At 55.1% G+C, this 27958-nt stretch overlaps 2 protein-coding genes across 2 annotated transcripts; one reads left to right on the forward strand and one right to left on the reverse strand.

Moving 5' to 3' along the window:
* Positions 1-16680: 16680 nt before the first annotated feature.
* LOC119103163 (protein krueppel-like) lies at positions 16681-17263 on the forward strand. Its single transcript, XM_037226613.1, has 2 exons — positions 16681-17012; positions 17230-17263. The coding sequence occupies exons 1-2, from the start codon at positions 16681-16683 to the stop codon at positions 17261-17263; spliced, it is 366 nt and encodes a 121-aa protein (XP_037082508.1).
* Positions 17264-23905: 6642 nt separating this feature from the next.
* Positions 23906-27956, reverse strand: LOC119103773 (cytochrome P450 3A29). Its single transcript, XM_037227421.1, has 2 exons — positions 27781-27956; positions 23906-26770 (listed from the first exon to the last, which is right to left on the reverse strand). Exons 1-2 carry the CDS (start codon positions 27858-27860, stop codon positions 25261-25263), a joined length of 1590 nt encoding a protein of 529 aa, XP_037083316.1. The 5' UTR covers positions 27861-27956; the 3' UTR covers positions 23906-25260.
* Positions 27957-27958: the final 2 nt, after the last annotated feature.

The following is a 27958-nucleotide window of genomic DNA, read 5'->3' on the forward strand; positions in this document are numbered from 1 at the left end:
GGCTACGGAATGCGAAATACGGCCGACATCGACTCACCGAAAAAGCCATTACTAAGAAGTTGTGAGAGGCAACATCTATCAACCTTCACGTAACGCATAAGAATGTACACTCAACTCTGGAAGTTTTGAAATAATACACCATCAATGTATACGTTATCTTATAAAATATCAGAGAGCCCTCACTTCAACAGACCCGCTAGATTTTTACAAAATGACGTGCGGATAACAGTCTTCTTGTTTGGTCAGACCCTTAGTCAGACCTCTTCGTGGCTGTCTTGCCACCTGGTTCCAAGACGGTGATCTTAGTGCAGCTCATATGCCCCCCCCCCCCCTGCGCAGGTGATGCACGGGGTTATTGCTTCGGTGCTTTGGTGCACATTTCCCTGGTCGATACTTAACAATAGTTGTGATATATCTTTATTTTCGTTAGCAGCACACAAGGTGCACACGCGAGGGAGTTAAACACAAATTGTCAGTCCCTGTCAAATAAGTGTGGATTAAAATATATCACTATACCTAACGTTGCAACCGCTTGCATTTTCAAATCAGTTGTCACAAGTCTCTCAGGCATTCAACTGCTGCCTTAGAAGTTCTCTCACTTCTCGGTGCCAATATGGACAGAGGAACACATTTTGAAACCACCTGTGCTGCAAACAGAAATTACAAAGCGACAGAGGGGCGTTGGCCGTAGCACGCTGAATACGAACAGGGGGGGGGGACGGAGTGGTGGGCGGTGCCGACAGACCCTGGTGTCGCCTCACGAGGTATCGCACCCAGGGATTCCGATGGTCAGCTCCGCGGGCTCCTGCCCTTCTCCGCATCGGGCCTCAGCACTATAAATTTTAAGCAGAGTTCGTTAAACTCCCAATGTCTGGCACGCAGTCAGGCCTCCAGCACGCAGTCGGCCAACAACTTACAGTTTCACAGCAATATATTGTGTCGACTTTGTTGATCTTGTAAAATCGGTGGTTTACAGCTGACAGGTTACGAGTCACCGCAAAGGTGGTGAAAGTCGAGCGTTAAGTGAGAGAGTGTCATTTTCGTCTTTGCCGGCCTTTGGTGATGGTGATGGTGATGTGGCTTTACAAACAATACACGCTCACTGAATAAATATATGTAGATAAAACAAGTGTCTAGGAAAACGTAGAATTCCACAAATATACTAATATAATAATATCGTGCCCGTGCTGCGTAAAGTATGGTATCTTGTAAGAGTAATGAACAATGAAGAGGGTTAAAGCTGGTCACTCTACAAGTCCAATAGAATTTTGTTGTCATCGCAACGCAGGTTCGTGTGGTTTGTGGCCGCATTTGCCAACAGGGGCGCAAAATGACTTCATTGCCAAAAGAGAACAGTCATGTATACGTGATTGGGCGTGGGTAACATAGCCCACCGCGAAAATGTTTCGAATTTATGAAGTTGTCTGAATATGTACATCATGAAATTGTGGATGGCTTCTTCAGTTCCAATTGCCGATACTATCAAGTGAGCATGCTCCTTTGTTTCAGATACCTCTTGGGTCTCGATAGACACGTGAATTTATCCCAAGGGTGGATGCAGGATTTCACCGTGTTCCATGTTTATGGGATCCTAGGAACGTCGAAGCTAACGAAGCACAGGTTTAAACTAATTCAGCCTAACCAGACGCAGTCAGGCCCAGATGAGGCCAACTCGACTCACTCCACTCACCCAACCCAGTCGAAATGGCGTGACCGGGTGCAGGGCAACTTTTGGGGCCAATCCCCGCCCCCGCCCCCCCCCCCCCTCCGTGGAGATGGGGGCCCCGGTGCCTTTTGACAGTTTAACAGTCCACAGTGCTTGTAAAACATCAAAGCGGGCCTTCCACGCATCACTATAAGTTCCTAATCCTAAAAAGATCCCTCGAATTAAATTGGCTCCTTAAAGCGACGAAGAGACCCCCCCCCCCCCCCTCCTTGACCGAGCAGGTCCCCTCTACCCCGATTCGAACCCCTCCTGGCCGAAATCCTGGCTGTGCCACTGCCCAGCCCATTATCACAATACTTATCAACGTCTGCTCTACAAGCAAAACTTCTCCTTACGCCATTTGGCATGTTCATACCCGATGGTGGAGCCTGAATCAGCGCCAGTGTTATCTAGGCGCATCAATTTGCGTAGGAGACGAATTTAAATCCGAAGTTTTTACAACCGCAGTCTGATTCTGATGAGCATTTTCAAAGGTTTGAGTCTGACTTGAACGCGAATCTATTGTTATGTTTTTAACTGGGTGACTGCGTGTCCTTGTTCCACAAATATCAGAATGGATCGATTTACTTACCCCCGGCCCCCAAATGTCATGACTCTGGTTTCAGGTCTGAATAGAACCGGACTGAGACGTGTACCTTTGTCTAAGACCCGTGCCGCTAGTACTTGTCAAGGACTGAGCCAAGAAAGGGAGAGGATGGATCTGCCCTTACCACCTTGCAGAAGGCATGGCTCCTGCAGAGCATATGAGTCCGTTGAGCTTGTTCCGTCAGTGCGACTGCATTCTGGAACGAGGTGTCCGGACGTGATGACGCATTCCCACGCGGACGGCGCTGGACGGCCAGATGGGGGACAACCGCCTGACAGCCATCGCCTGGCTCGCGCAGAGCCGCGTGACAGGGCTTCGGATGCCAGTCCGCTGCACGCCGCGCAGGCTGGCGTGCGAGCTTTCTAGTTGATTGTCGAGTCGAGCCATCTCGAGTCGTAGCTGGCCAGCCGGAGCCGGTGTCGGCCGGGGCCGCCCACGCCGATGTAGCGGACAGATGCGAATGGCTGCGGCATGGTTGCCGTTATAACCGGCTCCGATCGCTCGCTCAGGGCGTACGCCGATATGTTGCCGGCGCTGTAGACAACTTGAAACTTGTTGAACTCATCCCTACTGCTCCACGAGGTGGGGCTCTCCGTAAGCAGGCGGTCCGAGCTCCTGATGTCCTCCAGCGTGATCCTCGAATACGGATTGTCACTGTTTCCAAAGGCCACCCGCACCTGCCGGCCGAGGGCATACTGCTCTCTGAACACGACGCAACATTGCTCTCCCAAGCAGTCCATCACGAGCATGGCCTGCTGGCTGACCGGCACTTCGAGCCAGATGTAGGCGTCCTGACCCAGATCGAAGACGGGGTCGTTCGAGGGCGCTTGCAGCTTCCACGGATCCGTGACGCCTTCCTCGAAGCGGAAGTGGCCGAGCACGCCTACCCTCGTGCGCACCGATACGTGGGTCATGGTCACGTCAGCCAGTGCGTTTGTCTGCTTTTGGACTTCTGCCGTTAGTGCCTTGCCTTTTAAGTCGCCTCCACACCAGGAGATCTCGTATCGTCTCCAATTCGTCACGCTGTTGATGTCCGGTGTGTGAACCGTCTTCAGCACATTTAAACCTTCGCCTTCCTCCCCTAAGGTGAGTTTTGTCATGAGGTTACCATCCATGCCAAAGCTGAAGTAGACCCGGTACCCATCTGAACCGTCGGTGGAGTGGATCCCGACGGAGAGGTCAGAGCTGGTTGACTCCACCCAGGCGTCGAATGTCAGTCGGCACCGGTCGGCGGCGATGCTCTTGTAGTTGTACCTGCCATGGGGGAAGGTGGTGCCGTCTGTGACGATTTCACGCCACCTCGGCAGCGCTGTACCCGGCCTCGCCTCCCAAAATGTGTCAGCCAGCTGGCAGGTGCTGTCGGCGCCGCACCGGTACGCGTCGTGCGGCTGCATGCGAGCGCGGCAGTGGCCGTCCCCGGCGCACGGCTCCCCCACGGCCTCGGCCGCGCAGCCGGGCGAGCAGTAGCCGCTGTCGACGCAGATGGGGTCGTCCCAGAAGCCGGAGTCGCTCTCGCGGACCGGGTGGAAGCCGACGTCGCTGTAGACCACGCCCGGGGCCCGCTCCAGCCGGTAGGCGGAGAGGTTGGCGCATACCTGCTGTTCAAACAGCTGGCAGCTGGGCTGCTGGGCGGCCGGCGGCCCGAAGTTGAAGGCCCGGCATGACGCGCGGTCAGCACACAGGAGCAGACACTGCAGACTGGTGCTGAGCGAAGCCGCCTTCAGTGGAGTCTGACCGGTCATCTTCAGGTTCTGCCGGCGAATGCCGTACCCGTATATCGATCGGACTGCCACGCATAAGGGCGGCGGCAGCAGCAGCAGCAGCAGCAACAGCAACAGCAGCAATAGCGGCAGCGGAGGCGCAGGCATCGCTCGGCTACCCTCCAGCCGGACGACAATAGCCGACTGGACCGGAATCACAAAGGGCCGAACTCGATGACGTGCTCGCAACTTGACCCCACCAGTCGTGCCCATGGTCACCTGTACACAGTCTCCACCATTGGCCGCACGCTGCCCGGGTAACTGCCGGCCACTGGATCATACTGGAAAGGCAGCGGGCGCCGTTGCGGCACTGCCTGAACCATTCGTTGCAGAAGATGTCGGGATGAGCTGTCGAAGCATGTGGGCATGCTGATACGCGGTGCCTCATCTTAACTGCCTACAACCGACCGCATGACAACTGAGCTGTTCCGAGTGACAGACTACTTGATGTCCAGTGTTTCAGTACTCGGCCATTTGGGTGGCATGGATCTCAATGCGTTTCCATGCTATTACATCCCAGACTTGGTGTCCGCTGCCTGTTCCTCCTCCCCTTGCTCAAAATCGGTCATCAGCATTGAACCGGGTGTGGGTCAAGCCAGTACCGAAGCGCCTCAGGCTTGACAAGTGGGCTGGGCACGGGCAGGTCAGATATCAGGGTCCCGGGTCGAAGGGCAACGGATTAGCGTCAACGAATGGCGTGCAGACTGTGGAGGCCGCTGGAGAACCAGCATTTCCTAGAATTAGCTCATATTTACATCCTAGACACATCATTAAAGCAATTTTTGAACTCTGTTAACGTCTCCAGCACACGTACAGACGGTCTTGTGTCAGAAGTGTGTACTAGGGGACTCAAAACGCCTTGCAAGGCTTCTTGCGTCAGATTACATGATGTTACGACCCTTAAAGATCATTTTCAGGCACACGTTGCTATATTAACTGTCATTCAGCTGTTTGAGGCTGTTGTACGCTACAAACTCGGTGAGAGTCAGCCTGAGGACAGGTGTTGCGTGGTAAGCGGACTTCGAGGTGAGAACTGAAATAGATATACAGCCGCCCACACCGCTCATAGTTCCGAATGTGGTTAGGATGTTTGCTTTCATTCCTCGGGCGGTTAAGCGCCGTGCGGTGTTTCAATACACAGCGTCCACCACAAGTGGTGCGTAAAAGCATGATTTGGGCACATTTAAGCCTAAGATCACATCTGAAGCATCATGAAAAACATGTAGATGCATTTTGCTGAACGACTCAGATCCAGCGCACATTTACGCTCACAGGAAGAACAGATCATAGGTGTGACACACAGAGAACTGAGATGCTGGCGCGACATACTGTACAGCAGTGGCGCACTGACGGAACAGACTTACACTGAAGTGGATCACTGGCGCGAGACACAATAAAAGAAAAGAAGCAATTACGCGACAGAATGAGCACAAGCAAGACAGGAGCACAACACACCCAGCACAAGCCAGGTGGTGATGCGGCACACTGACGTTAACTAATGAGGCACGCGACATCCATGCGATGTTGGCATCTGACGGACCCGCGATTCTACAGGTCGTGCTCTGCACTTTGGGATCCAGCTGAAGAATACGTCACTACACCAGAGCGGTGCGCGTCATGGGTCCATCGGCGGTGGAGGTGGTGGCGGCGGCGGCGGAGGTGGCGCGCTGTCCGTGTCACCCGACTCCCAGGCAGACGTGTCAGATGTGAGGCCTTCACTCTCCGCCGCTGCCGTCGCCTCCTCCTGCCCCTCGCCCTCCTCGCCCTCTCCCGTGATCTCGGATAGCGTGAGGCCGGCGGCACGCACCGCCTCGGCGTCTACGTCGCCTTTTTTCACGTAGGCGGCGACCTCGGCCGCCTCGCGGCGCATGGTGCGCCTCGCCATCCATAGGTAGCAGCCGCAGAAGCCGGCCAGACAGACGCCTAGCACGGCCAGCGTCAGCCACAGCCGCGCGCCGTGCATCTCCGTCATCTTGCGGTAGAAGATGGAGTCGCGGAAGTCGGTGAGCCAGGTGCGGCGCGGCAGCACCACCACGCGCTGCCAGGCCGTGGTCCAGCTGAGGTTGAGACTGGCGGCGCTGACACTGCACTCCCAGACGCCGGCCAACCGCGGCGTGGCGCGTTCTGAGAACAGGTCGGTGTCGGACGGCGACGTGACACCCAGGTCCTGGAAGATGACCCCGTCCAGCAGCCAGCGCTGCGACAGCTCCGCGTACACCAGGCCCACCATGTCGATGTGGCAGGAGAACTCGAGCCGTTCGCCCTCACGCACGCGGATGGTGGGTTCGGTCGAGCGCACCACGAGGGCCGTGAGCTGCGCCGTGCGCTCGTCCCGCACCGGCGCCGGCGTCACCAGGTTGCAGACGTAGACGCCGCTGTCGGCCGTGGTCAGGCCCATCCGGTACAAGTCGCCGTGGCTCATGTCCAGCCAGCGGCGGCTGTCCACCGTGGTGCGGTTGAAGTACCAGCGCGTCTCGAGGCCGGGCATGGCGTTGCGCGCCATCATGGCCACGCGGTTGCCGCAAGTGAGTCGCACGCCACCGCCAACGTAGCGCGTCAGAGTCACCGCCTCCGTGGTGCGCAGGTAGTCGCGCAGCCGGTCCACCATGTCCGGGTTGAACTCGCCGCACTTGAAGTCGTTGCAGACGCCCATCTCGAACGGCTCGCCCTCGCAGAAGCTGCCCCAGAAGTTGGGCGGCGGGCTGCGGCAGTGGCGGTCGCGCACGCCAAAGCCGCCATCGCACGGCGCGCTGCACTCCCAGGGCGACCAGTCGTCCCAGCCGCCGTCCACGCGCTCCACGGCGAACCGCTCAGGCGGCGTGCAGTTGAAGGCCACGTTCGCCGGCACCTGGCACTGGCGCGTCGCGGACGCGTGGTAGCTGCTGGGCAGGAAGACGGTCTGGCGGTCGTCGTACGCCCTGGTGGAGATCGAGCCGATAGTCTTGCCGGTCGCTGCGTTGCCGATGCCCCATCGGATGAAGCGCTTCGACTTGCTCGACTCAAACGTGATAATGTACTGGGTCCAGCAGTCGCCGCAGTCGTTGTCTGGCCCGGTGAACTTTAACGGCCGATGGAACTTGATCGAGCCAGAGCTGCCCTTCCGGTAGTTCCGAATCCGTATCGAGACGGCCGATCCCTGGCTGATGTCGAACTCAACGGCCGACGCCGACGTCAGGTCGTAGGGACTCTCGCTGAACACCACCCGCAGTCCGCCGCGCACCGGACGGCGGCCGCGGCACTCGGGATCGCCCGACGCGAAGTCGTTTGTCCAGCGCACGCTGACGCCCAGTACGAACTGCCACCGACCGGCGCCTGGCGACTGCGGCGTCAGGTAGTGCTCGTACGTGCGCGACTGCGAGACCACGTACCAGATGGGGCACCGCTGGTCGCAGCCCCAGTCCAGCGCCATGATGTCGGCGCTGCGGAAGTTGATGAAGTGGAAGACGTCGCCGGCACCCTTCGGGTCGCGGTTGAGTGGCGCTGTCATCAGCGGGTTGCGGAAGTCCTTGTCCTTGCCGAAGCGGACTTGGCTGTCATCCACTCCGATCCACACGTACTGCAGGCCAAGGATGCGTATCAAGTTCGGGAATACCTTGTACAGGAGCGAGGAGTGCGCGCGCTGCGTTTTCGATTTGTATCTGATCTCCACCTGGAAACCGATGTCGATCTCGAGCGACTCACGCTTCGAACTGTTGGACGGTCGGTCGCTGAACTCCACCACCAGCCGGCCGTCACCCTGCTCCGGGGACACGCTCATGAAGCGCAGCCCAAACAGCAGCATCTTCGGGTCGGAGCCTAGCACGCGCACGTAGTTCTGATAGTCCTGCCTCTCGTCGTACGCCACGAGCACGGCACAGGCGCCCATCTGGCAGATAGGCACGTGACAGGTGGCGCGCGGCCGCCGGTCGTCGCCACTCAGGCACTCAATGGCGCCGGGATCGTTGGTGCTCGGCTGCGGCACAAGATTGGCACAGCGCCGGCTGTTGCCCAGCTCGTCCATCAGTGCGTTCAGCTTGTCGGCGCCTTCGCCGCTGTTCAGCTGGCCGTAGACGTTGCGCACGCGCTTGCGGCTCCAAGGCGCGCACGGCCGGTACATGGCGTCGTGGTCGACGGGGCCGCGGTACTCGTGGCCCGCCAGCGTGCCGCGACAGGTGCTGAAGTGGCAGCGCGGCACAGTGCACGGCTCCGGCACCGGCCAAAGAAACGGGTAGTGCCGGCCCATCAATGCCACGTAAGCGAAGCAGAAGGGGCCGGTGTCGCTACTACTGCCCAAGTTGCGGCAGTTGTTGCCGGCCGATGCGATGCTGCCGTCCGGAAAGTTGTCCTTGTTGCGTGCCAGCTCTTGAAGTTTCAGAACCCCGTTCATGCTGCTGAATTCGAAGCCAAACGTGCTATCGCCGTCAAATATATGGGTGGACTCCTTGCGCAGCATTTTATAGCCTTCGAAACCATGCTTCTTCAAGTCAAAGTATTGGTCTTTGATGTCAGGTGCACCTTTGAACAGGGCCTTGACCGACTTGGGGCTGTAGTCCTGAACCAGCGGATCGTCCCAGCGGGCGCATTGGTATCCGTTCTTCGTCAGCGACCATTGTCCGGAGAACTTCGGATCGTCGTGCGTGAGGACGCAGTCCGGGTAGGTCGGTACTTTCTGCCGCTGCTCCGGTACGCAGTGGACCGTGTAGTAGAACCGACGGCCCTTGTTGAACCCAGCGAAATTTGTGATGCCGAAGTACCGAGATATGCGATCAACGTTACTCTGCAACGGGTAAGGAAACCTCTTCGTGCTCTTTCCTTTGTCGATAGGAATTTCTGTCACCTTTCCAATGGCAGGATAATTGTACTTCAGAAGCTCCACTTCGGCTTCGTTGGCCATGTCTATGAAGAAAAATCGAAAGCCAGTGCGGGTGACCCGAATCTTGTATGGTTTATTTTCCAGTCTTGTCGGCAGGAACGCCCTCTTGATTTTCTTGCGCAGCAGGGGAGCATTTAAATCATCTACCATCTCCTGGTTTAACCGGAAAAATGACGTGTTTTGCATTGCGAATCCTGCCATAGGTCTGCCGTCCGCGTAAGCGAGCGTGAACCCCATGATGTTGTGAAACACCACCAGCTCCGGATCCCCCGAACGGCTGATGGCAAAGTCGATGATGTAGCCGGGGTCGGACACGTGGAAGTCAGCGTTGCCCAGATAGTCGGCCTTCAAGTATCCACCGGAGGTGTAGTGCTGACCCCAGCGAGCCTCCCAGTTCCAGTCGACCGTGTCGTTGGCCTCCTGCGTCCAGTCGGGGAACGCGCCGGCCTGGTGCAGCAGGAACAGACGCGGCGAGGCGCGGCGCACCACGCCGCCGCGCAGGCTGAACGTGATCTCGTATACGGGACGCTTTGCCGACGAGCCGACGCGACGCGGGATCCGGTGCAGCAGGAACGGCGCGCCGTCCACCGTCAGCTCCTGGCAGCCGGTGCACATGTGCGGCACGTGCACGAGCAGGCGCGAGCGCACGTAGTTGAAGCGACAGTCCTTGTACGGGTGCTGGTGGTCGAAGATGATGCTGTGGTCGTTCTCCACCTCCACCACCTTGAGGATGGCGATCTCGGACGGGTACTCAAACGCCTCGACGTCGCGCGCCGGCACCTGCATGTCATACCGTTTGTAGAACGCGGTGAGGAACCAATAGTCGTTATACTGATAGTTGACGTCGGTGATGGTCTGTGGACAGAACACCGCCGCCTCGCGGCTGGCCGCAAACGACACGAAGCGTGGCGAGACGAACTGCACGTCGCCGAACTGCAGGATCGGCTCCAGCAGGCCTGAGTCGAGCACGTCGCCGAACTCCACCGAGCGCGTTGCGCCGCTGAAGCGGAAATAAACGTGACGCCACTCGACGGCCATGGTCTTGTTCGGCGAGTACTGTCGCCACTTGATGAACTCGCCCGCCTGAGTGTGCGGCTGGATTCGCGAGGCGGTCGTGTCGACAGGCCCCACATAGAAGTAGTAGCCGCGCTGCACGATGTCTACCTTGTCGACGAATTTGAAGCGAGCGTGCACAGGGTACTCGATGGTCCACGACCGGATGGAGAAACGAACCGTGTTGTCGGCCGTAGACTTCACGAACGGTAGAGGAATGAAGAAGTCGAATCGGCTGTTGCTACCCCGAGTGATGTAAGTGCAGGCATCGGGGCGATCGTCACAGAACGGCACGTCACAAGACTCAACTGTGACCCACGGACCCTTGCCATCGACGTGGTCCGTCTTCACGAAGCAGTAGGGTCCATTGTCGCGACCGTTGGTGGACCAGGGGTACCAGTTACGGCAGTAGTTATGGTTCACTTTTGACCACCAGAGGCTCTGGTTGATGTTCACTTTGTACATGAACTCTCGCAGCTCGGGGAAGTGCTGATAAAACCTGTTCATTGTGAGTAGAAACGGCTGTTTCAAGGCCTCCTTGCCAATCAGTTGCTTCACGTACTCATAGGCTTGTTTCCAGGGCAGGCAGACACGCCCGGACTGTGTGCGACTCAGAGTGCCCTGGTACTCCTGGCCGTTCCCTGTGTACCGGCACTCGGCCGTCTCCACCCCGGGGCAGAATGGTGGCGGAGTTTTAGTGCACGGGATCACCCGCGGAGAGAAGAATGGTACGCACGACGGTGGCGTCATGGAGTTGAGGGATACCCGGCAGTAACCCTGGCCGCCAACATGGCCATCTATCAGGTTGAGTCGGTGCATGAAGCCAGGGTTCGCCCGGGCGGACCACGCGTCCTGGCCGATGGACCAGGACTGGCACGGTGCGTCACCCAGTGCCTGACGCATTATCCCGCGGTAGTCGTATGCCCTGTTGGAGAACACGCAGCTTTGCGGACGAAAGGATGGAGACACCGACTCCGGGTAGTTGTGCATGAAGTTGTTGATTATGGTGGTGGTTTCGCCTACGGTGTCGTAGTCCTGCTCCTTGACGCTGCTGGTCCATGATACAAGGGCAATGGCAAATCTCACAATACTGACCAACGTGTGCCTCATGTCCTTCGACCGCCACGTAGGACCACGGCGTCAGACACTGACACTGACACTGACACTGCCACACACAGACACATGATTGTAAAGTGGTTTTTGATCCGACTCGTAAATACTCAAATTAAGCGTCTGAAATAAAGAAGCATGAAATACATACGGTGAACATGTCGATCGCGAAACACCGAGTGCCATGCGTTTCGGCAGGCATGTGTGCAGTGAAAACTGGTTCTAAGTCTGAGGCTGTACACGTGGCGTCAAATGGATCGACATCGGATGGAATTCAAGGTCTTTGTAATGCAAAATCATATCGTGTTTTCAGCAAGATTTTTTCTCAGGCCTTATGGAAACGTCACTGATCAACTCATTTATATCGTGCTATGCCCGTTCATGGCACTTCCAGCTTAGTAAGAATTTTTCGCTCCAGACTATTCACATAGTGCAGCGCTGTCGTGGGCACATGGTCATTTTCTCGCAGTTATCTCTTAATTATTTCAAGAGCAGAAAATATCTACGCTAAAGGGAATTTCATCCTTCTAACATTGGTGTTCCTCGGACATGCAAGGTATTGCAGCAGACCTGTTGTGGTATTTTGGCAACTCAGCTTACAAGTTTGTCATAGTGCTTTTACAAGGCTTAGGAAGACCAGAGATCAAAATAGCGATCGAAACACAACGTTTATCTTAACATAGATATTTGCGTGATTGACATCATTACAGGGAAGCCGCGATCTAATAATTAACAACTTAGTTAAGAACTCAGTTCTGCTATTCGCATGCGGCTAACACCAGCAATGTATATATATATATATATATATATATATATATATATATATATATATATATATACATGTTTGATTAAAAATAACTGCTGACTCAGCTTTTTGAGCTTTTTGCTTTTTGACGAGCTTTTTGATGCGCCTTTGACTTTGCGTAATCACTTAGATTAAAGATGGTTCGCACAAAATTACTCATGTATTCATCACTCCTTCCATTCCAACGTTTCGAGATCTTATCTCATCTTCAGAGAAGACTAAATTGCACAAGAAAGAAGTTTTGAGTTTTAAAGGATGAAAAATTGTGCACTACTGTTGGAAAACATCTTTTGGTACGGAGAACATAAATGAAGCATAGCTAATTGAAGTAAGACGGATTGCTATTTTCATCTTCATACATGTAAGAAACACTCATAATGGGAACATCACAAAGACACAATGGGAACACTATTGTCACAATCACATCAGAGGTGCTCACCGCCCACCACCTAGTAGCTCAAAAGTTCTGCAAGAATTTGTCTGTCTGTTTAAGGCCGGAGAGAGTTCGCTGATGAATATGCTTTCCCAAATTTGAAGGCGTCTTCTGTCACTGCACGTCCGCAAAATGTCAGTGCCGTCCATCAGTTGTTGTCGTGTCAATGTCATGTTGTGTTCGTGTCGCATGTGGTCCAGAGGTGCCCCGTCACGTAAGTGCATTGTCAGGCGTCGTGAGAGTGTCGTTGTGGTCACACCAATGTAGTGTATGGGACGAAGTTTGCAGCCTTCGATGTTGCATTGGAATTGATACACTACATTGGTGCATTTCAGTTTGTCGGGTTTGTCTGGGCTGTTTCTCATAAGAAAGTTCGATATTTTCCTATTACAATAGTAAATGACAATGTCTATTTTGTGGTCGTTTTTGCCTTTAACATGTTGAGAGATAATTTCCCGTAAAGCTTTTTTGTCCTGTTTGTGAGCAGATGTCATTTGATTTTGATAGTACAGTTTGACGGTCGGTTGGATGTCTTGCCTTGGTTTGCTTCCAAAGTGTCTTGTCATATGTTTATATGTAATTTAATAAGATACATATGACACATATAATACATATGTAATTTAAATGAGATGGTGACCTTTTGCTCAGAAATAGTTATCTGGGTTTTTGGGGCACTTTGGAGGCCAACCTAGAATTTGACCTTGTTTGACCTTATTTGACCTGAAGAACGTAACCTAGCAAGCTCAAACGTTGACCTAATTGAGTTCACGTACAGGTCAACACACCCTGTAAATTTGGTGCCTCTAGCTCTCTTAGTTCCCGAGATCTCAGGGGGTCAAATTGCCCCTCCCCCCCACCCCCACCAGAGCGAAGGGTATCTAGCCGGCCACCCGGGCGCGTGTTAAAGGTTCGTTTTGTGCTTGGGCTACCAATTGCGAACTGATGCGTTCTGAAGATTTTAGAAGATGCCCCCCCCCCCCCCTCTTGTGGTATCTCTGCGGCGCCATCACGATCGTCTTGTGGCGCCCCCCACATGGCCCGTGCCTCGAAGTTCAGGTGCATTCGTGGGTGATTTCGCGCAGCATATTGAGAAGTTGTTGTCTTCGCTGTTGGCCTTGACCATCGGCTAGGATGGATGTTTCACCATGTGCGTCGCCTTGGGTGCAGCATCGCGTCGCCACTCAGCCGTAAGAGAAGCCTTCGTTTGCCGGGCATGTAACCATGACACGCTTATTTGGCGATTTGCATGGGCTGTTGGTATGCTGAGCCCGGGGCAGGTTGCCCACTGCTGCCATCTGGCACCCCTGTGCCTGTTGGTACACTGAGCTTGAGGCGGGTTGCGCACCGGCAACCCTTCTGCACTCCTATGCCTGTTGGTACACGGAGCTGGGGGCAGATTGCCCACTGCTGCTCTCCTGCACTCCTTTGCCTCTTGGTATGCGGAGCCTGGGGCAGGCTGCCCATCGCTGCCCTCCTGCACTTCTGTACCTGTTGTTACGCTGAGCCCGGGGCAGGCTGCCCACTGCTGCTTTCCTGCACTCCTGTGCCTGTACCAGCTCATCACCACCATGGCAGGGAATCGACAGTCACGTAAGGGTGTGCGTGAACTGATACAGATGGAGTGAGATCGGGTGCTGCGGAACCGTCGTCTTCTAATGGGGGCAACAGGAGTACTTAGTTGGCGTCAAACCATTCAGTGACCATGCCCTCGGTTTGGGAGCTGCGCCGAATTCGACCCGGACCTCCCGTGTACCAATGCCTTCCGGCATTGAGCTCTGTCCCCGGTGTATTTCAGAGGCGAACATGCGTTCTAGGTGTCGATTTGTCCATCCGTTTCTGGCTGCGTAGGGACCACGGTGTGCAGGCGGACGCGCGTAGCCGCCACGCCAGGTCGTAGCCGCTAACCCTGGTCACATTAGCACATTGAAGGCGGTTCAGTCTGGGGGCCTTCCCGTTCCGTTGTGATCCGATGGTGCAGAATGCGTGGGCCCGTTACCTGCGGTGATGTTGTTTCTCTTAAGGTGTTACCATACATGGTCTCCCCACACTAATTGACGAAAGGAATATGTAATAGGTACGTGACTTTGCTCAGACCACGTGTTGTGTGGCTGCCTTGGAACTTCTGGGCAGATGACCTATGGGCTATGACCCGGCATGTGATTTAAATGGAACTTAATTCGCAGTCACGTGACCTGGGATAAGGTGGAGCTAGCCATTGTAGCCATGGTTTGGTGCATTCCTAAATGCTAATAAGCTGCTTGTTAACTCAAAAGTGGGAAGGAGATTTGAGCCTCCTATCACTCGAGTGTTTCACTATCTTACGTTGCCCCAGTCCGTTAATAACATCGGCGAAAACATTTAAGCGGAGGAGATGAAATGGGTATGAGCCAGGTAGCGCAGATGCTAGTACAAGGGCTTGCTAGTGCAAGTCGTGTGTGGCTCTTAAATTGCACGAGACGCTCGCCAATGACACTGGATGACGCGCCAACGATGTCTGCAATTTGAGAGCCGCGCACGACGCATGCGGCAGTTAGCACATGGTTTGACTCACGCGTGTTTGGGCCCTCTTAGTCCGGTTGCCGTATCTGACCTGACACTGAACTGTCGCGAGCAGATTTGCTTGACGGTAGTGATGGGCTAGACCCCACAAGGCCACGTTAAGCAAAGGGGGATGGACATCGACGCTCCGACGTGTGACGTTTCAACACGCACGGCTCGCTCCATGGTTATCTTGAAATATGTGAGCACTGGCTGTTACAGGGCGATGGCGGACCACCTCCAGTGCGGTATGTGCTTCCAGGCATACAATGCATCTTCGCGCCTGCCCAAGTTCCTCAAGTGCAGCGGCGGCATCCAGCACACATTCTGCCTGCAGTGTCTGCGGAAGCTGACTATTAGTGGCATCATGATCTGACACGCGTCGCTCACTCGGCCGACTCCCTCAAGAACAACATCTACCTGATGCCACAGATTGAGGCAACTGCCTAGGCTGCTTCAGCTCAATCAACGGTCAGTAGTGCTGGTATTTGAGGTCAACGCTGTTATGATGAATCCGTTAGGACATTCAATTGTCGTTTTTTTGTTAATGCTTTGATATTTTCGTTGCTATTTTGCTTCGCTATCTGATGGCGGTTCGGCTCATCGAAAACATTATCGGTCAGTCACATGCGTACGCAATTGTTACATGTGCTGCTGACTGATATGCTATATTTCCATGAGCCACCTTTTACTCTTTACCATGTATAGTTTTGGGAAGGTCGGGCTCTAACACCAGATCTCTAGCATCCCTGGGGCGGGCAGTACACCATATTGGTACCATGCCTGGAAAATGCTTTATATTGTGAAGACGCACCAATATGGTGTTGGTGCCGTCAACCGAATGTAAGTTTTCAAAGTGACGGAGTTTCCGGTGTTCCTGCATGTGTTTGGTTTGAATGGACGCGTGTTGAAACCGTATCAGCTCGAACAAGATTAGAATGGTTATCGAATTTGCCACCGCGGTCACCTTTTGGTCGTATCGCCACGCTCGGAGGTGTGACCACCTGCCTCAATCAGCTGCAATCATACAGGATCAAACAAGCACACTACTGCCTTCTGTGACATTTTGTTCGTGTGCCTGCCATCTCCTCCTGCTTCTCCTCGGAATGGTGGTGTTGTGGTTATGGCCCGCTCCGTCCTAAGCAGCCCATGTTTTCAGGGGACGGCTCTTGCGGCTGACGGGGTGGCGTTGCAGCCGCCGGTCGTCTCCGGTGAGCATTGGCTGATCCATGATATTAGAGCTCCATGTATTGCCCCTTGCCGTGTTTGGTGGTCAGTCCTAATGCCAGGTCTTCTTCCCGGGCCTGATGTCACAAGCACAAATGTGAGGGAGGCCCTGAAAACCTGCCCTCTTTGCTGCAGTAAAAAACACTTGGTTGGTGGAATGTGATGTCCTCCATGCGCACTGTCGAGTCACAGGGGACCAACGGAATTATACCGCAAGCCAGCAAAAAGTTCAACCTGACCTTTCGTTAGGTCAATTTGGGGCTAGTGGGCGTGGTACGGCCGTCTGATTTGAAGTATGATTCCACGTATATCTCATGTTGGACTGGCCTTCGTGCCAATGTAGCAGGTGTACCTTTCATATCTAAGCCATCGGGTACGGGACTGCTCGTCTCTTTAATTACGAAAGAGACCTTAAGCCGACCGGGGCGGCGGCCGCGTGCTACCCCGGGCCGTCCGTCCGCCGTTCGGACCGGCCCTGTCTCGTGCCACCGCCGTTACCTCCGCGGCCGCCGCCCCCAGAGCCGGCGCCAGGCCCGCGCTGTCCTGTCTGCCGGCTGCCGTTCCGCTCGGCCGCCACGTTGCGCGGCCACATGAACCGGCACACGGGCCAGCGGCCGCACCGCTGCCCCGACTGTCCGGCCGCCTTCGCCTCCCCCTCGACGCTGTTCATGCACCGGCGCTTCCGCCACACGGGCGAGCGGCCGTACGCCTGCCACGTGTGCGAGCGCCACTTCGCCACGCGCGCCATCCTTCTCGTGCACCGGCGCCGCCACACCGGCGAGCGGCCGTTCAGCTGCCCGCACTGCGCGCGCGCCTACACGAGCCGCAACGCGCTCAGCCAGCACGTGCGCTCGCACGCGCCCGCCGCGCTGGTGACGGAGATCGTGGTGACTGTGAACAGGCGGGCGCACGCGAGCCTTCGGTGAGAAGCGGGCGCCGCGCCGGTGACGGAGATCGTGGTGACTGTGAACAGGCGGGCGCACGCGAGCCTTCGGTGAGAAGCGGGCGCCGCGATTGCCAGGTGCGCTGGAAGTTGCGTGGCACGCGGCGCCGGCGGGTTCCCGCGGCGCGCTGTCGACTGGGGAGCGGGTGGCTTGAAGGAGTGTCGGCCCGCTCGTGTATGTCGGTGACTCTCCGAGGTCGTCGCCGTTCCTCGGCCACGCCCAAGCCTGAGCCGGCTTTTTTGCACGACCAGCGACCTTTCCATTGCTGTGTCGTCTTAACGCGGAGCAGATTCGGCGGGCCTCGCATGTGCAAGAATGCCTTGTGTCCCGCTTCTCGAGCTGTTTAACGGTGATTTTCTTGTCCGATTCTGAAAATAAATTCCTATGTATTTGTTGCATCCTTGGACTGTTTGTGTATCCCCTCACCTCAGCTTCGTATTGCCACAAGATTACTGACCGTCATAGCACATCTGGTTACCACGCGAGGACACTGTAATATGTTTAGCAGTGGATTCCCATGACGACCAAGACCCCGACATCAGCCAAAATGTTAAAATGTCTCTCACGGCAAGATGTCCGCGCGACATCCAACGCAACGTACCTCATAAGCCCCTAGAGCATTTAGGGGCTCTAGGAAACATTTGTACGGGTTGTTTGATACGACAGTAAAGTTGTACGGGTAAAACAGATTATTCAGCTTTCAGCCACGTAAGCGTCAACCCGAATCTTCGACTTTGGATTCCTGAGATTCGGACCGGGGTCCCTCCCGGTTAGCCCAGTGGTAGAGCGCTTAACTCGTCAAAAGGCCTCGTTAGAAGGCCTCTGTTCACACCCAATAATTTCAAGTAGAGTTCCAGCTGTAATGGCTGATCACGGCTGCAGGTAGAACACAATCCAGGAGTGTCTTCCCTCTTGGAACTCCTGCGATTGCAACTGGGGTCTTACGAGTACTTATAATTCATTAATAGCACCTAGCGATGGTCAGAGCTCGCTGGCCGAAACGTCGTGAGATACTAACACACCAGCAGATGACGATAGCACCAACTGGTTCCATCCATCGGCAGCGTTCAGAGCGTCTCGGACGAACGGAAAGCCGACCACGCTACGGCGACGAATAACCTCAGCCACCTGGATGAATCATGGAGCGATTTATGGGTGGCGTAGGACGAAGCGTGGTTCGAACTACTGCATTCGCCACGCTAGGGATACTGGACTGTATGGGCACCGTGGAGCTTGGAGGCGGCGGCGCTGGCTGCCACACCGGCTCGACATATAGCGTGATGTACCGTTAGTGATGTCTGGGTATACCGCATCCCAGAAACAGAGTGCTGAAGCTGTGCGAGTCAGGGCCATGCGCGGAGAGCCACCAAAAGAGCACACCTGAGCCGAGCTTCTATGCCTGTATTGGGAACATCGGGCGCACAAGGGTCAGCCGCGGGACGGATCGCGCCGGCCGCTGAATAAGAGCACACCTGAGCCGAGCTTCTATGCCTGTATTGGGAAGATCGAGCGCACAAAGGTCAGCCGCGGGACGGATCGCGCCGGCCGCTGAATCCGAACAGAGACAGGTCTTGTTTGCCGTTTACGTACCGCACGACGGTCATCAGTCGCGAAAGAGAACAGCATCAACCCACACTTTCCGAGCACCTCTGCATTGACGCCAGTTCTGCGCCCGGCACCTCCACCACGGGCATCGCGGCAGCGGAGACAGCCGCGCTGAGAACCAAGCGCTGTCTACCATGTTTAGTCGACAGGCAGCCGCTGCCCGAATCCGCCCACAACGGACCGCCGAGGGCGCCGTACTGTACTGTTCAATCACATCGCACCTGTCGTGCTCTAGGTGGTCTTAGAAAAAGGCAAAGCGAGTGGTACGCCAAACAGCGAGTACAAAACATAACGCACATAGAACGTGGCAGACTTCAGCTTAATGGTGGAGCATGCCCCGCTCGGATTAACGATACCATAAGCACTGCGAAACATGGCAGGCTATGATTAACAGGGAAAACCAATGTGCAAAAGAATCACCGTCTTCAGCGTTACAACTCGCCACTATATATAAGCATACAAAAAGCGCACGCCGAAATATTCTCGGCCAAAGCAGTCACAGCACAATGTGACAAAACAAAATCCGCCAGGTAGCAACACACCATATGCTTGGCGGAACACAGTCAAATACAAAGACCCTACTGGTTGGATCACATCTCGTGGTCCAAGACATATAGCATACAGCCAGCGCTTACTAGACCTAAGCAGCATACGTCGTGTGCACAGGACACATCAGAAAGGCCACCCGAAACTGTAAGGCCCTGGGTTGCTGGTTGTGCCGCGTTCCATATAATGCAATCTGACGAACAAACTGCCACGTGCAGGACACGGTCTTTCGCAAAGCGTTTTCCGATATGAACGGGCGCCACCCATAAAGCATACCACACGGCTCTGCCAGGTGGGAGCCACCAAAAATATCAGCTTTTCTAACGCGAGCTGCTTATCATAACATAGCCATTGTTCCCACTCCAGATTAGCATTATCGCCCACCCAAAATCCTATCTTATCCGACGCCGTGCAGTCCATCGGCATCACAATCACACAAACAGCCTCGGCTTGGCCGGGTCGCGTCGTCACCGTCAGCGTCTGGCGCCGTATGTAGTCAGCGCCCGGCGCAGCTGGCGCCGCATGTAGTCAGCGCCTGGCGCAGCTGGCGCGGCGTGCCGTCAGCGCCTGGCGCAGCTGGCGCCGCGTGCCGTCAGCGCCCAGCGCAGCTGGCGCCGCGTGCCGCCCCGCCCGGCAGCGACGACAACATCAGTGCCGTGCGGCCGCTACTGGGTGTGCCGCTTGGCGGAAATGAGCCGAACCTGGCGCCAGATAGACGGCCCGTCCATGGTCTAGATCTTACGCACCAGGTCCAACCCCTGGCGCACGTAGCCGAACACCAGCGTGTAGCGGTACGGGCGGTAGTCGCGCTCCTCGGAGACCCAGATCATGAACTGCGAGCCGATCTGACCTGATCTGATCTGATCGATCTGACGATCTGACCGCGCTTGTTGCCGTCGACGATCACCGTGCCTGCAATGAGCCGTCACACAGCGTCAGTCATGCCGACAAACCACCACCACCGCTGGGACACGAGCCCACTGAGGCATCACTCACCAAGACAGCCACAATACGGCCAGTCAACAGTGGCAGGGCATCCAGCCACTCCGAAGCTGCATGTCTGCACATGCATTTGCTGCCTCTGCTTCGACGGTGCCTGACAACACACCGCTTGCCATTCGCCAGGTGCCCCAGCGGATAAAACACGGGTGCGCAGACATCCAGCACCACAAACCGAACATCGTCAACACGCAGTTCGAGTCACAAGAGTAATTCGATTATTTGGGCACGTGCAGTCTGCTGACCGAGTCACCAAATTATCATAGCATACTTTTAAACTAGCATAAACATACCATGCTAGCGCACCATCAAACAGCAATCACTACATAATATTGACAAAGCATATCAAAATATAAAATCAGCACAGCATGATTGCCTACAAAGCAAGATGTGCATGTTTTGCACATCTGGTATGGCTGTGAATATATGCATGTAAGATGTATATATTCATATAGCTATGTAGATACGAAATACGATGTATAGCTGTGAAATTAAGGCACTTCGGGTTCCACAGCTCTGTAAGGCATCCTACCCATCTCAGTACATGAGCAGTGTATTTCGCGGACGGCAGCGGAGGCCCATCGGAGACAGCCTGCCGTCGCCAGGCCGGCCGATCTCGCCACGCACCCATGCCCTTCATGCCTATGGCGCCGCACTCGTCCTGCAGCGGACACATGTCGGCGGCGATGAACTTCTTGCCGGAGTCGGCCAGCAGAGAGAAACCCCCGTCGTCGTCCACCCGGCCGCCGAGCAGGTAGTCGTTGGCGAAGTGAAACCCTACGGAAGGGTGGCGTTCGGCGGCGTCAGGCGGGCCACGGAGGGGCACAGCTCGAGCGGGGCGGCGCTCGGCGGCGTCAGGCGGGCCACGGAGGGGCACAGCTCGGGCGGGGCGGCGTTCGGCGGCGTCAGGCGGACCGCGGAGGGGCGCAGCTCGAGCGGGGCGGCGCTCGGCGGCGTCAGGCGGACCGCGGAGGGGCGCAACTCGGGCGGGGCGGGGTACGGCGGCGGCCGGCCGTGCTCGGCGGACACAGGCGGCCACCTTCTATTGTCACGTACTTTTGTCACCGCTCGTCTAGTGTCTGTTTCGGATGTTTCGACTGCACGGGCCGTTTGTCGTTTCTTTCTGTTTTGTTAAATGGCTCGGATAACATGGTGTGGTAAATTCCCACGGGTCAAATCATGACCTCACACTGGAAAGGATCGCGGGTCCCCTTTCATCAATCCGTGATGCATACGCAGCGCCCTCGTCCTCTCGACAGTCAGCACGTGGGGTCGGCACGCGCCACTCACTCGTGTTGTTGTACAATCCAGCGTCGCACAGCGAGATGAAATTCTTGCACATGATGGGCGCCATGTCGGGCCGCAGCTCGATGATGACGTCACCCGTGTCCGTGCCGGTCGTGACCTGCAGGCGGTAGTACGGGCGGCCGTCGCCGCGTAGTGCCCGCGGCACGGCCGCGGCACACGCCGGCGCCGGCTCCACCGGCGCGCTCGCCTGCTTCAACACGTCGGAGAACGTCATCTTACGGGCCGCCGGCCCGCTCGACACGGCGCCGGTGGCCGGAGAGACGGCCTTTCCAGTGACCGGGTCGATGACGTGAATGCGATGGACATTCGCACCATGGCTGGACACGGACGTGACCGTTACCGTGCCAGTGGCTCGTCCATCGGGTAAGACGACGGCACGTTTTCCACTAGCCGTTCCACTGGACTTGGCAGCTTCGACAGCGCTTGCGCTCTTATTCGTCAAGGTGGCTTTTCCGACGGCTTTATCATTCGCGGGCCCATTAGACGTGGTGGTGTCGTTACCTTTAACGGAGCGATTGGGCGAAGCTGCGATGCTGCTGGTGATCTTGCTATCATTGGCTGTAGCAGTTGCTCTATCAGATGCTACACTGTTCACTTTGGTGGCGGCTTTACAGTTTGCCGTTTTGCCGTTGGCGGTCTTGCCGGCTGTGTCCCCGGGTGTGGTGCTGGTTTTACCGTTGGCTTTATCCTTGGCTATGGTGACCGATTTGCCGGCAACATAGGATACATTGTCAGTTTTACCAGTGTCGCCGGAGGCGCTTGCAGCTTTGCTAATGCCACTGGGGGCTTTTACAGCGCCGCCCTGTGCACTAGCAGTATTACCACGGGTTACGTTGTTGGATTCTTGGCTTCCAATTGCCTCCGCCTTTTCGTTATCATCAGACGATGCCATATGATCCAAAGAATACAGGACAATGCTTGCGCCCATCAACGCTTTCACAACATCTTCATCGCGCATCCAATCACCAACGGCAAACGTGGTGCGTGAGCCGTTGGTCCGTAAGGACACCTCTGCATTGGAGTCGAGTAAATTCTCACATCTACGTGCCAGACTGGAAGTTTCTTCCAAGCTCGTCATGGAGTGGAATATATGCGATTCCACATTTTTGTAAGTGTCCGAGAGATCTTCATTCGGGAGGAACTCAATAGCTTCCCGTTTCCTCTCCAATTCTCGCAAAATATCATCATCTAGTTGTAAGTCCATATCATAATATTCTATAGTTCTACCAACGGATTTGGCGGCGGCCGCAAGGACGTTGTACGCTTGTCTATAGAGATCGAGCGTGGTCGATCGTTTGATTTTGATGGCCTCCGTGTTTTCGGCGCCCTTCAAGGCCATCCCTCGCAGATCCTCGCGGACTTTCGACAGCCTCCGCAGCTCGTGCTCTCCGCACTTCTCAGTCGCCAACGTCACACAGCTGACGCAGAACATCTCTAAACTGCGGTAAAGACAAAACGTCAACACGGGGAGAAAACATACGGCTGTTCAAGGTAAATGAAAAACGTGACATAACACAGCTGTTCATCATCACCGATAACCCCATAGTCGTTCAATACCTTCGGGCATACCAAACTGATAAGGCTGTTAGCACCGCCAGGACACACGCCGCTGTCATAACGACACAACCTCGTTTTCGAAATTTCAGCCCAGACATCACGCCACACTCCCCATACGTGGCCGACGTGTTTCCATGAGACGCATGCTAGGTTTCTGAGTATGCAACAAGTTGCGCTTCCGCAATCATTGTTGCGGACATCTTGTGCTATTGCCCCAGTTCCCTCCAGCACAGGCAACGATGCATCAGCACGCACCCAGATCCTTTTCGAGGAAAGTTATCCCGGACAGATATTTTGTATCTTAAGCATGGAAAATAGATGAAAATTATCTGCTGGTAAAACGGTGTCTGCCGAAAGGTGCTGGTCGGCCCATTTCCTGCCTTTCTTTCTACACCCGCCGAAAGCCGTGCACATGCATTTATAAGCACGCCTTCCAGGCAAACAAATCGTGTTTTCGGGTCGCTACGTCGTGCAACGCGCTTGCACTACGTGCAACGCGCTACGTCTCGCGCGCGCTTATGCGCATGACCTATCACTTTGGCACAACATCTGTCCAGCGATTCATCTTTGAGGTCGTAACTATTCTGGCAAATGGGATCGTGTCGCCATGGCTATTAGAACGGTTTCAAGGAGAGGGGGATCTATGGTCACGCCTCCGAGCGTGGCGATACGACCAAAAGGTGGCCGCGGTGGCAAATTCGATGACCACTACCCGACCCGACCCGACCACTAACGGGCGAAACTGAACCGAAGTGCGCCGAATGCGAGATGACATTTTAAATGTTGTACTAGTCATGTCATTAGTCATGTATTAGTCCACATGTCATTCTGCTATGATTTCTGGATGACACAAATTAGTGCTACTATCCTCTCGCATGTGCAATACGCTGTGAGAGTGGATAGATTCAGACGGTTAGCACAAACTAAGATAGGTAGATCACGGATGTTTTTATTGGGGACGACAGTCCACGCATAAGGCGCAATACTAAACCTACCACGGCACGTAGCGCAGCCTGAGACGACATCGCTCATTGTGTACGCCGGAGATGCTCGTCTGATTGGCGAGAAACAGTGGTCAGTATTCATCTGGGAGGGCTGCTTGATTGTAACCAATAACAATAGTGTAAACGCACTAGGATTTCATGAATTCATAAGTGGCTCAGGAAACGCCAACATTGTTCGGTCTGCTCACATTGCTAGTCTTGGGGCAGGGACAGTGCTGCAGTATAAGCAATGTCAGGTGTCGGATATTTGCCGTTCCCGTGGTGCAGACGAAAGTCGCCGGAGTCATTATCCGTCGAAAACGGGTGTGCGAGCTTCGTACTCGGCGCGTTGCTTTGACCAAGAGGGATCAACTGATAACCAGCCAAAGAGGGTCCTCGGTCCGGGGCGGCCGTGTTGCAGCGCTGCACAACGCATAGACCCTCTGCAAAAATATTTCTGTTTACGAGGGAGACCGGAGGTAATACTATGCGCTGGACTAGATCGCCTAATACGGGCTTTGGGTCCTGTTTTATGTCTGAGCGCACGCAACAAGCTCCGCTTAGTCAGTGCTTTGATTCTGATTAGTCAAGACATCAGTTGGGGCATATACTGTCCAACAGAGGCAACCAAAAGTCGTTTCTAATGGAGATTGGTGCAAATGCACTATAGATGTTATGAGGCACCTTGCGCGACAAAACCATTCAGTCGTGAAAGCAATGTTAATACACTAAACTAAAAAAATCGCTTGCAATGCCTACATTTTCCGCGCGAATGCATGCTTTCCTGGCTTAGCTCCAGCCAGATCAATTATGGGATCGTTTTTCTTTCCAGCATGGGCAAACAAGAAGGCCGTTCGACGTCACTGAAGTTGCAGCCTGGTCCCAATTATCACAAGGCACAGTCATGCGGTATTGTATCCAATTATATCCGTACAGATCTGCATTCGAAGCACACATCGTATCTCCCGAAATGTGATTGATGATACTGAATAAGGCAGCGTTTGAAGAGTCGAATTATTTGCAATGGATTCCTGAACAGCTTTTCCACTCTTTTCCATTCTCACCGCATCCATCACGTCTCCCCCTGAGAACCTCGCTTCACCTTACGTCCCATTCATCACTTCCTTATATCACCAATCCTCCCATCCACCAATCTCTCCCCTCATCACCTGAGCCTCATTGGTTCCCTCCCGTCCATCCTTTATCACTCGCTTTTTACCTCCTCTCCTCATCCCTTACTCCCTTCCCCTTCATTCTCACCCTTTCTACACTCCTCCGCGGCCCCATCGCCATAGCACCTTCGCAGTTCGACCCGCAAGTTGATCTGGCCGGAGGCGGGCGCAAGAGACGGCGGCACCACAGCCAGCTCCAGCGGCTCGCTGGTCGGCAGCAGACGGTACCGGCGCAGCATGTGACACAGCGCCAGCTTGATCTCCATCAGGGCGAACCGCTTGCCGATGCAGTGGCGCGGCCCAGCGCCGAACGGCATGTAGCTGCAGGGCACGATACGCGGCTTGTTTTCGGCGCTAAACCGCTCCGGGTCGAACCGCTCCGGGTCGGGCCACAGGTCCGGGTCGTAGTGCATGCGGAGTGGCACCACAGCCAGGAATGTGCCGCGTGGGATGCGTACGCCCTGTACCTCCGTCGTGGCGTTCGACTGCCGACCGAACTTCTCCACGGGTGGGTAGAGACGCAGTGACTCCTGGATCACCATCTCCAGATAGGGCAAGCCGAGCACGGCCTCGTAGTCGAGGTCGCCGCTAGCCGGCACGTTAGCCGCGATCTCGTCGTACAGACGGCTCTGCACGGCCTGGTGCCGCGCCAGCAGGTAAGATGTGAATGCTAACGCCGTACTCGTCGTCTCATAGCCGGCGCCGATAAAGACGTAAGCGTTGGAGAGCAGCTCTTCTTCGGTGAGGGCTTGGTTGCTGCTGTCGGCGCGCTGCGCCGCCAGCAACAACTGCAGGACGTCGGTAGTTACTGTACCGCTCTGCAGGCGGTGCTGGATGACGCCGCGGAGCCAGCGCTGCAGCTGCTGGTCCACACGGTAGACACGAGAGGCAGGCCCGAAGGTGCGCAGCAAGGGCTGCAGCAGGCGCGTTAGCGGCTGGAGACCGTGCAGGAAGTTCATCAGTGGGATAGAGCCGAGAATTGTAGTCATCATGACCATCAGCGGGTCGTGCTGGTCCGTCTGGCAGTGCACGTCCATGGCCAGAGCACACTTGCCGATCACTTCCAGTGTCAGGCGGCGGAAGGCGACGTATACATTGGTCGGCTGGCCCTGGAGTCTGTTGCTCTCCAGTACGTCTAGAAATGTTTGGATGGACCTGTTTATAGCCGGCGACATTCCCTTCAGCTTGTTGGTGGTGAAAGTCGGACTGAGCACGCGTCGGACATGCTTCCAGCGCTCGCCCCTCAGCCTTAGCAGACTGTTGTCTGGGATAGTCAGCACCGGACTCTTGAAGGCCCCATGACGGTCGGGGAAGATATCGCATCGCTCAGTAAGCACCTCACGGACTAGGTCCGGGTCTGTGGTATACAACAGTGGCCTCGTGCCCATGTACAGCGCTAACGTCTTGCCTCGGCTTCCGTACTGCACTCCGTACTCATTGAACAAGCGTCGAAGCTCCTGTGGGCCAGTGGGACCGACGAGTTTGGCAGAGTTTCCTCGAAGCAAAGTATATGGTGGCACGGTATGTCCAAATCTCTGGAGCGTCTGAAACTTGTACAGCCTCCTTCTGCAAATACAAAGAATGCGGTGAGCGCATACAAGAAGATACATAGCAGCATAACCCACCGCTAGATTAGAAGATTCATCATCTGGATCGTTAACGGGGGTCTGGCAACGGTCTGGGTTCAAAGCCTTGAGTTTGAGTCAAAGTCTGAGGTCTGGCGTCTTGAGCCCAAGTCCCGGAGCCGAGTTAACCCCGCCCGCATAAGTGGGTCAGCGTCCCGGGCCTGAGTCTGACGATCTTATGACCGATACGAAGTCAGTGTCCCGGGCCAGGGTCTAATGATCTTGTGACCGATACGAAGTCAGCGTCCCGGGCCTGAGTCTGACGATTCTTGTGACCGATACCAAGTCAGCGTCCCGGGCCTGGGTCTAACCATCTTGTGATCGATACCAAGTCACAGTTCATCTAATTACACCGCCGGAGGAGATCTCGTTTTCCGATAGGTTCGTAAGATCCGGCCCTCATTCCCGGGCCTTGAGAAAGATTGCAATTTGAAGTTCATTGTTATTGTGCGACGCCGTGGGGATGCACATTGTGGAAGGTAAGTGTAAAGAACGTGAACAGGTGTATGTTTATGCGTGGATATATATATATATTTATTTATTTATTTATTTATGCATACAGAGGCACACATACACTTATACATGTATATATATATATATATATATATATATATATATATGTCTAAATACGAGTGTATATATAGTGTATGTATTTATAAGGTGTGTGTTTGTGCGTGTGTGTGTGTGTGTATTGCAGAAGAAATAGCTCTTAAGCAATGGAAATAACGGTGCGCTGCAAGCCATGATAATCTGACCCAGCACAAAAAAGCGGAACAACCCAACCTACCCAAATTATCTTAATCCGACCTAAGCTGACGAAGCGCAGCTAAATCCAACTTGCTTCTCCTGGCGTCTTGTCATGGCAGCATGAGAAGAGTTTGTCACAATTGTAGGTCTATCCCAGCTAAGGTTGCACGTTTCCCACAAACGCACGTTGCTGCGCGCACTTACATGAACAGAACGACAATTCCTCCTGCGACGAGCGTCAAAAGAGCCAGCCACGGCACGGTGCTCGGTACCAGGAGCGCCATCTGGCTGCTGTCTGACACGCAAGCCCGGGCGGGCAGCACCTACTGTGCGCCTTCACTGCGCGGGCGCTCCGACCATCGACTGGTCGACCGCGCCGCGC

Source organism: Pollicipes pollicipes, unplaced genomic scaffold, assembly GCF_011947565.3.
Source record: "Pollicipes pollicipes isolate AB1234 unplaced genomic scaffold, Ppol_2.1 Scaffold_5724;HRSCAF=6776_pilon_pilon_pilon, whole genome shotgun sequence".
Lineage (NCBI taxonomy): Eukaryota > Metazoa > Arthropoda > Thecostraca > Pollicipedomorpha > Pollicipedidae > Pollicipes > Pollicipes pollicipes.

Excerpts from the sequence above, each read along its gene's own strand:
- LOC119103773 (XM_037227421.1), bottom strand. The coding sequence starts at position 27,860 with ATGGCGCTCCTGGTACCGAGCACCGTGCCGTGGCTGGCTCTTTTGACG. Across the intron at positions 26,771-27,780 it reads GGAATTGTCGTTCTGTTCAT|AAGGAGGCTGTACAAGTTTC; the intron begins GTAAGTGCGCGC and ends TTGTATTTGCAG.
- LOC119103163 (XM_037226613.1), top strand. The coding sequence starts at position 16,681 with ATGAACCGGCACACGGGCCAGCGGCCGCACCGCTGCCCCGACTGTCCG. Across the intron at positions 17,013-17,229 it reads CGGGCGCACGCGAGCCTTCG|GTCGTCGCCGTTCCTCGGCC; the intron begins GTGAGAAGCGGG and ends TGACTCTCCGAG.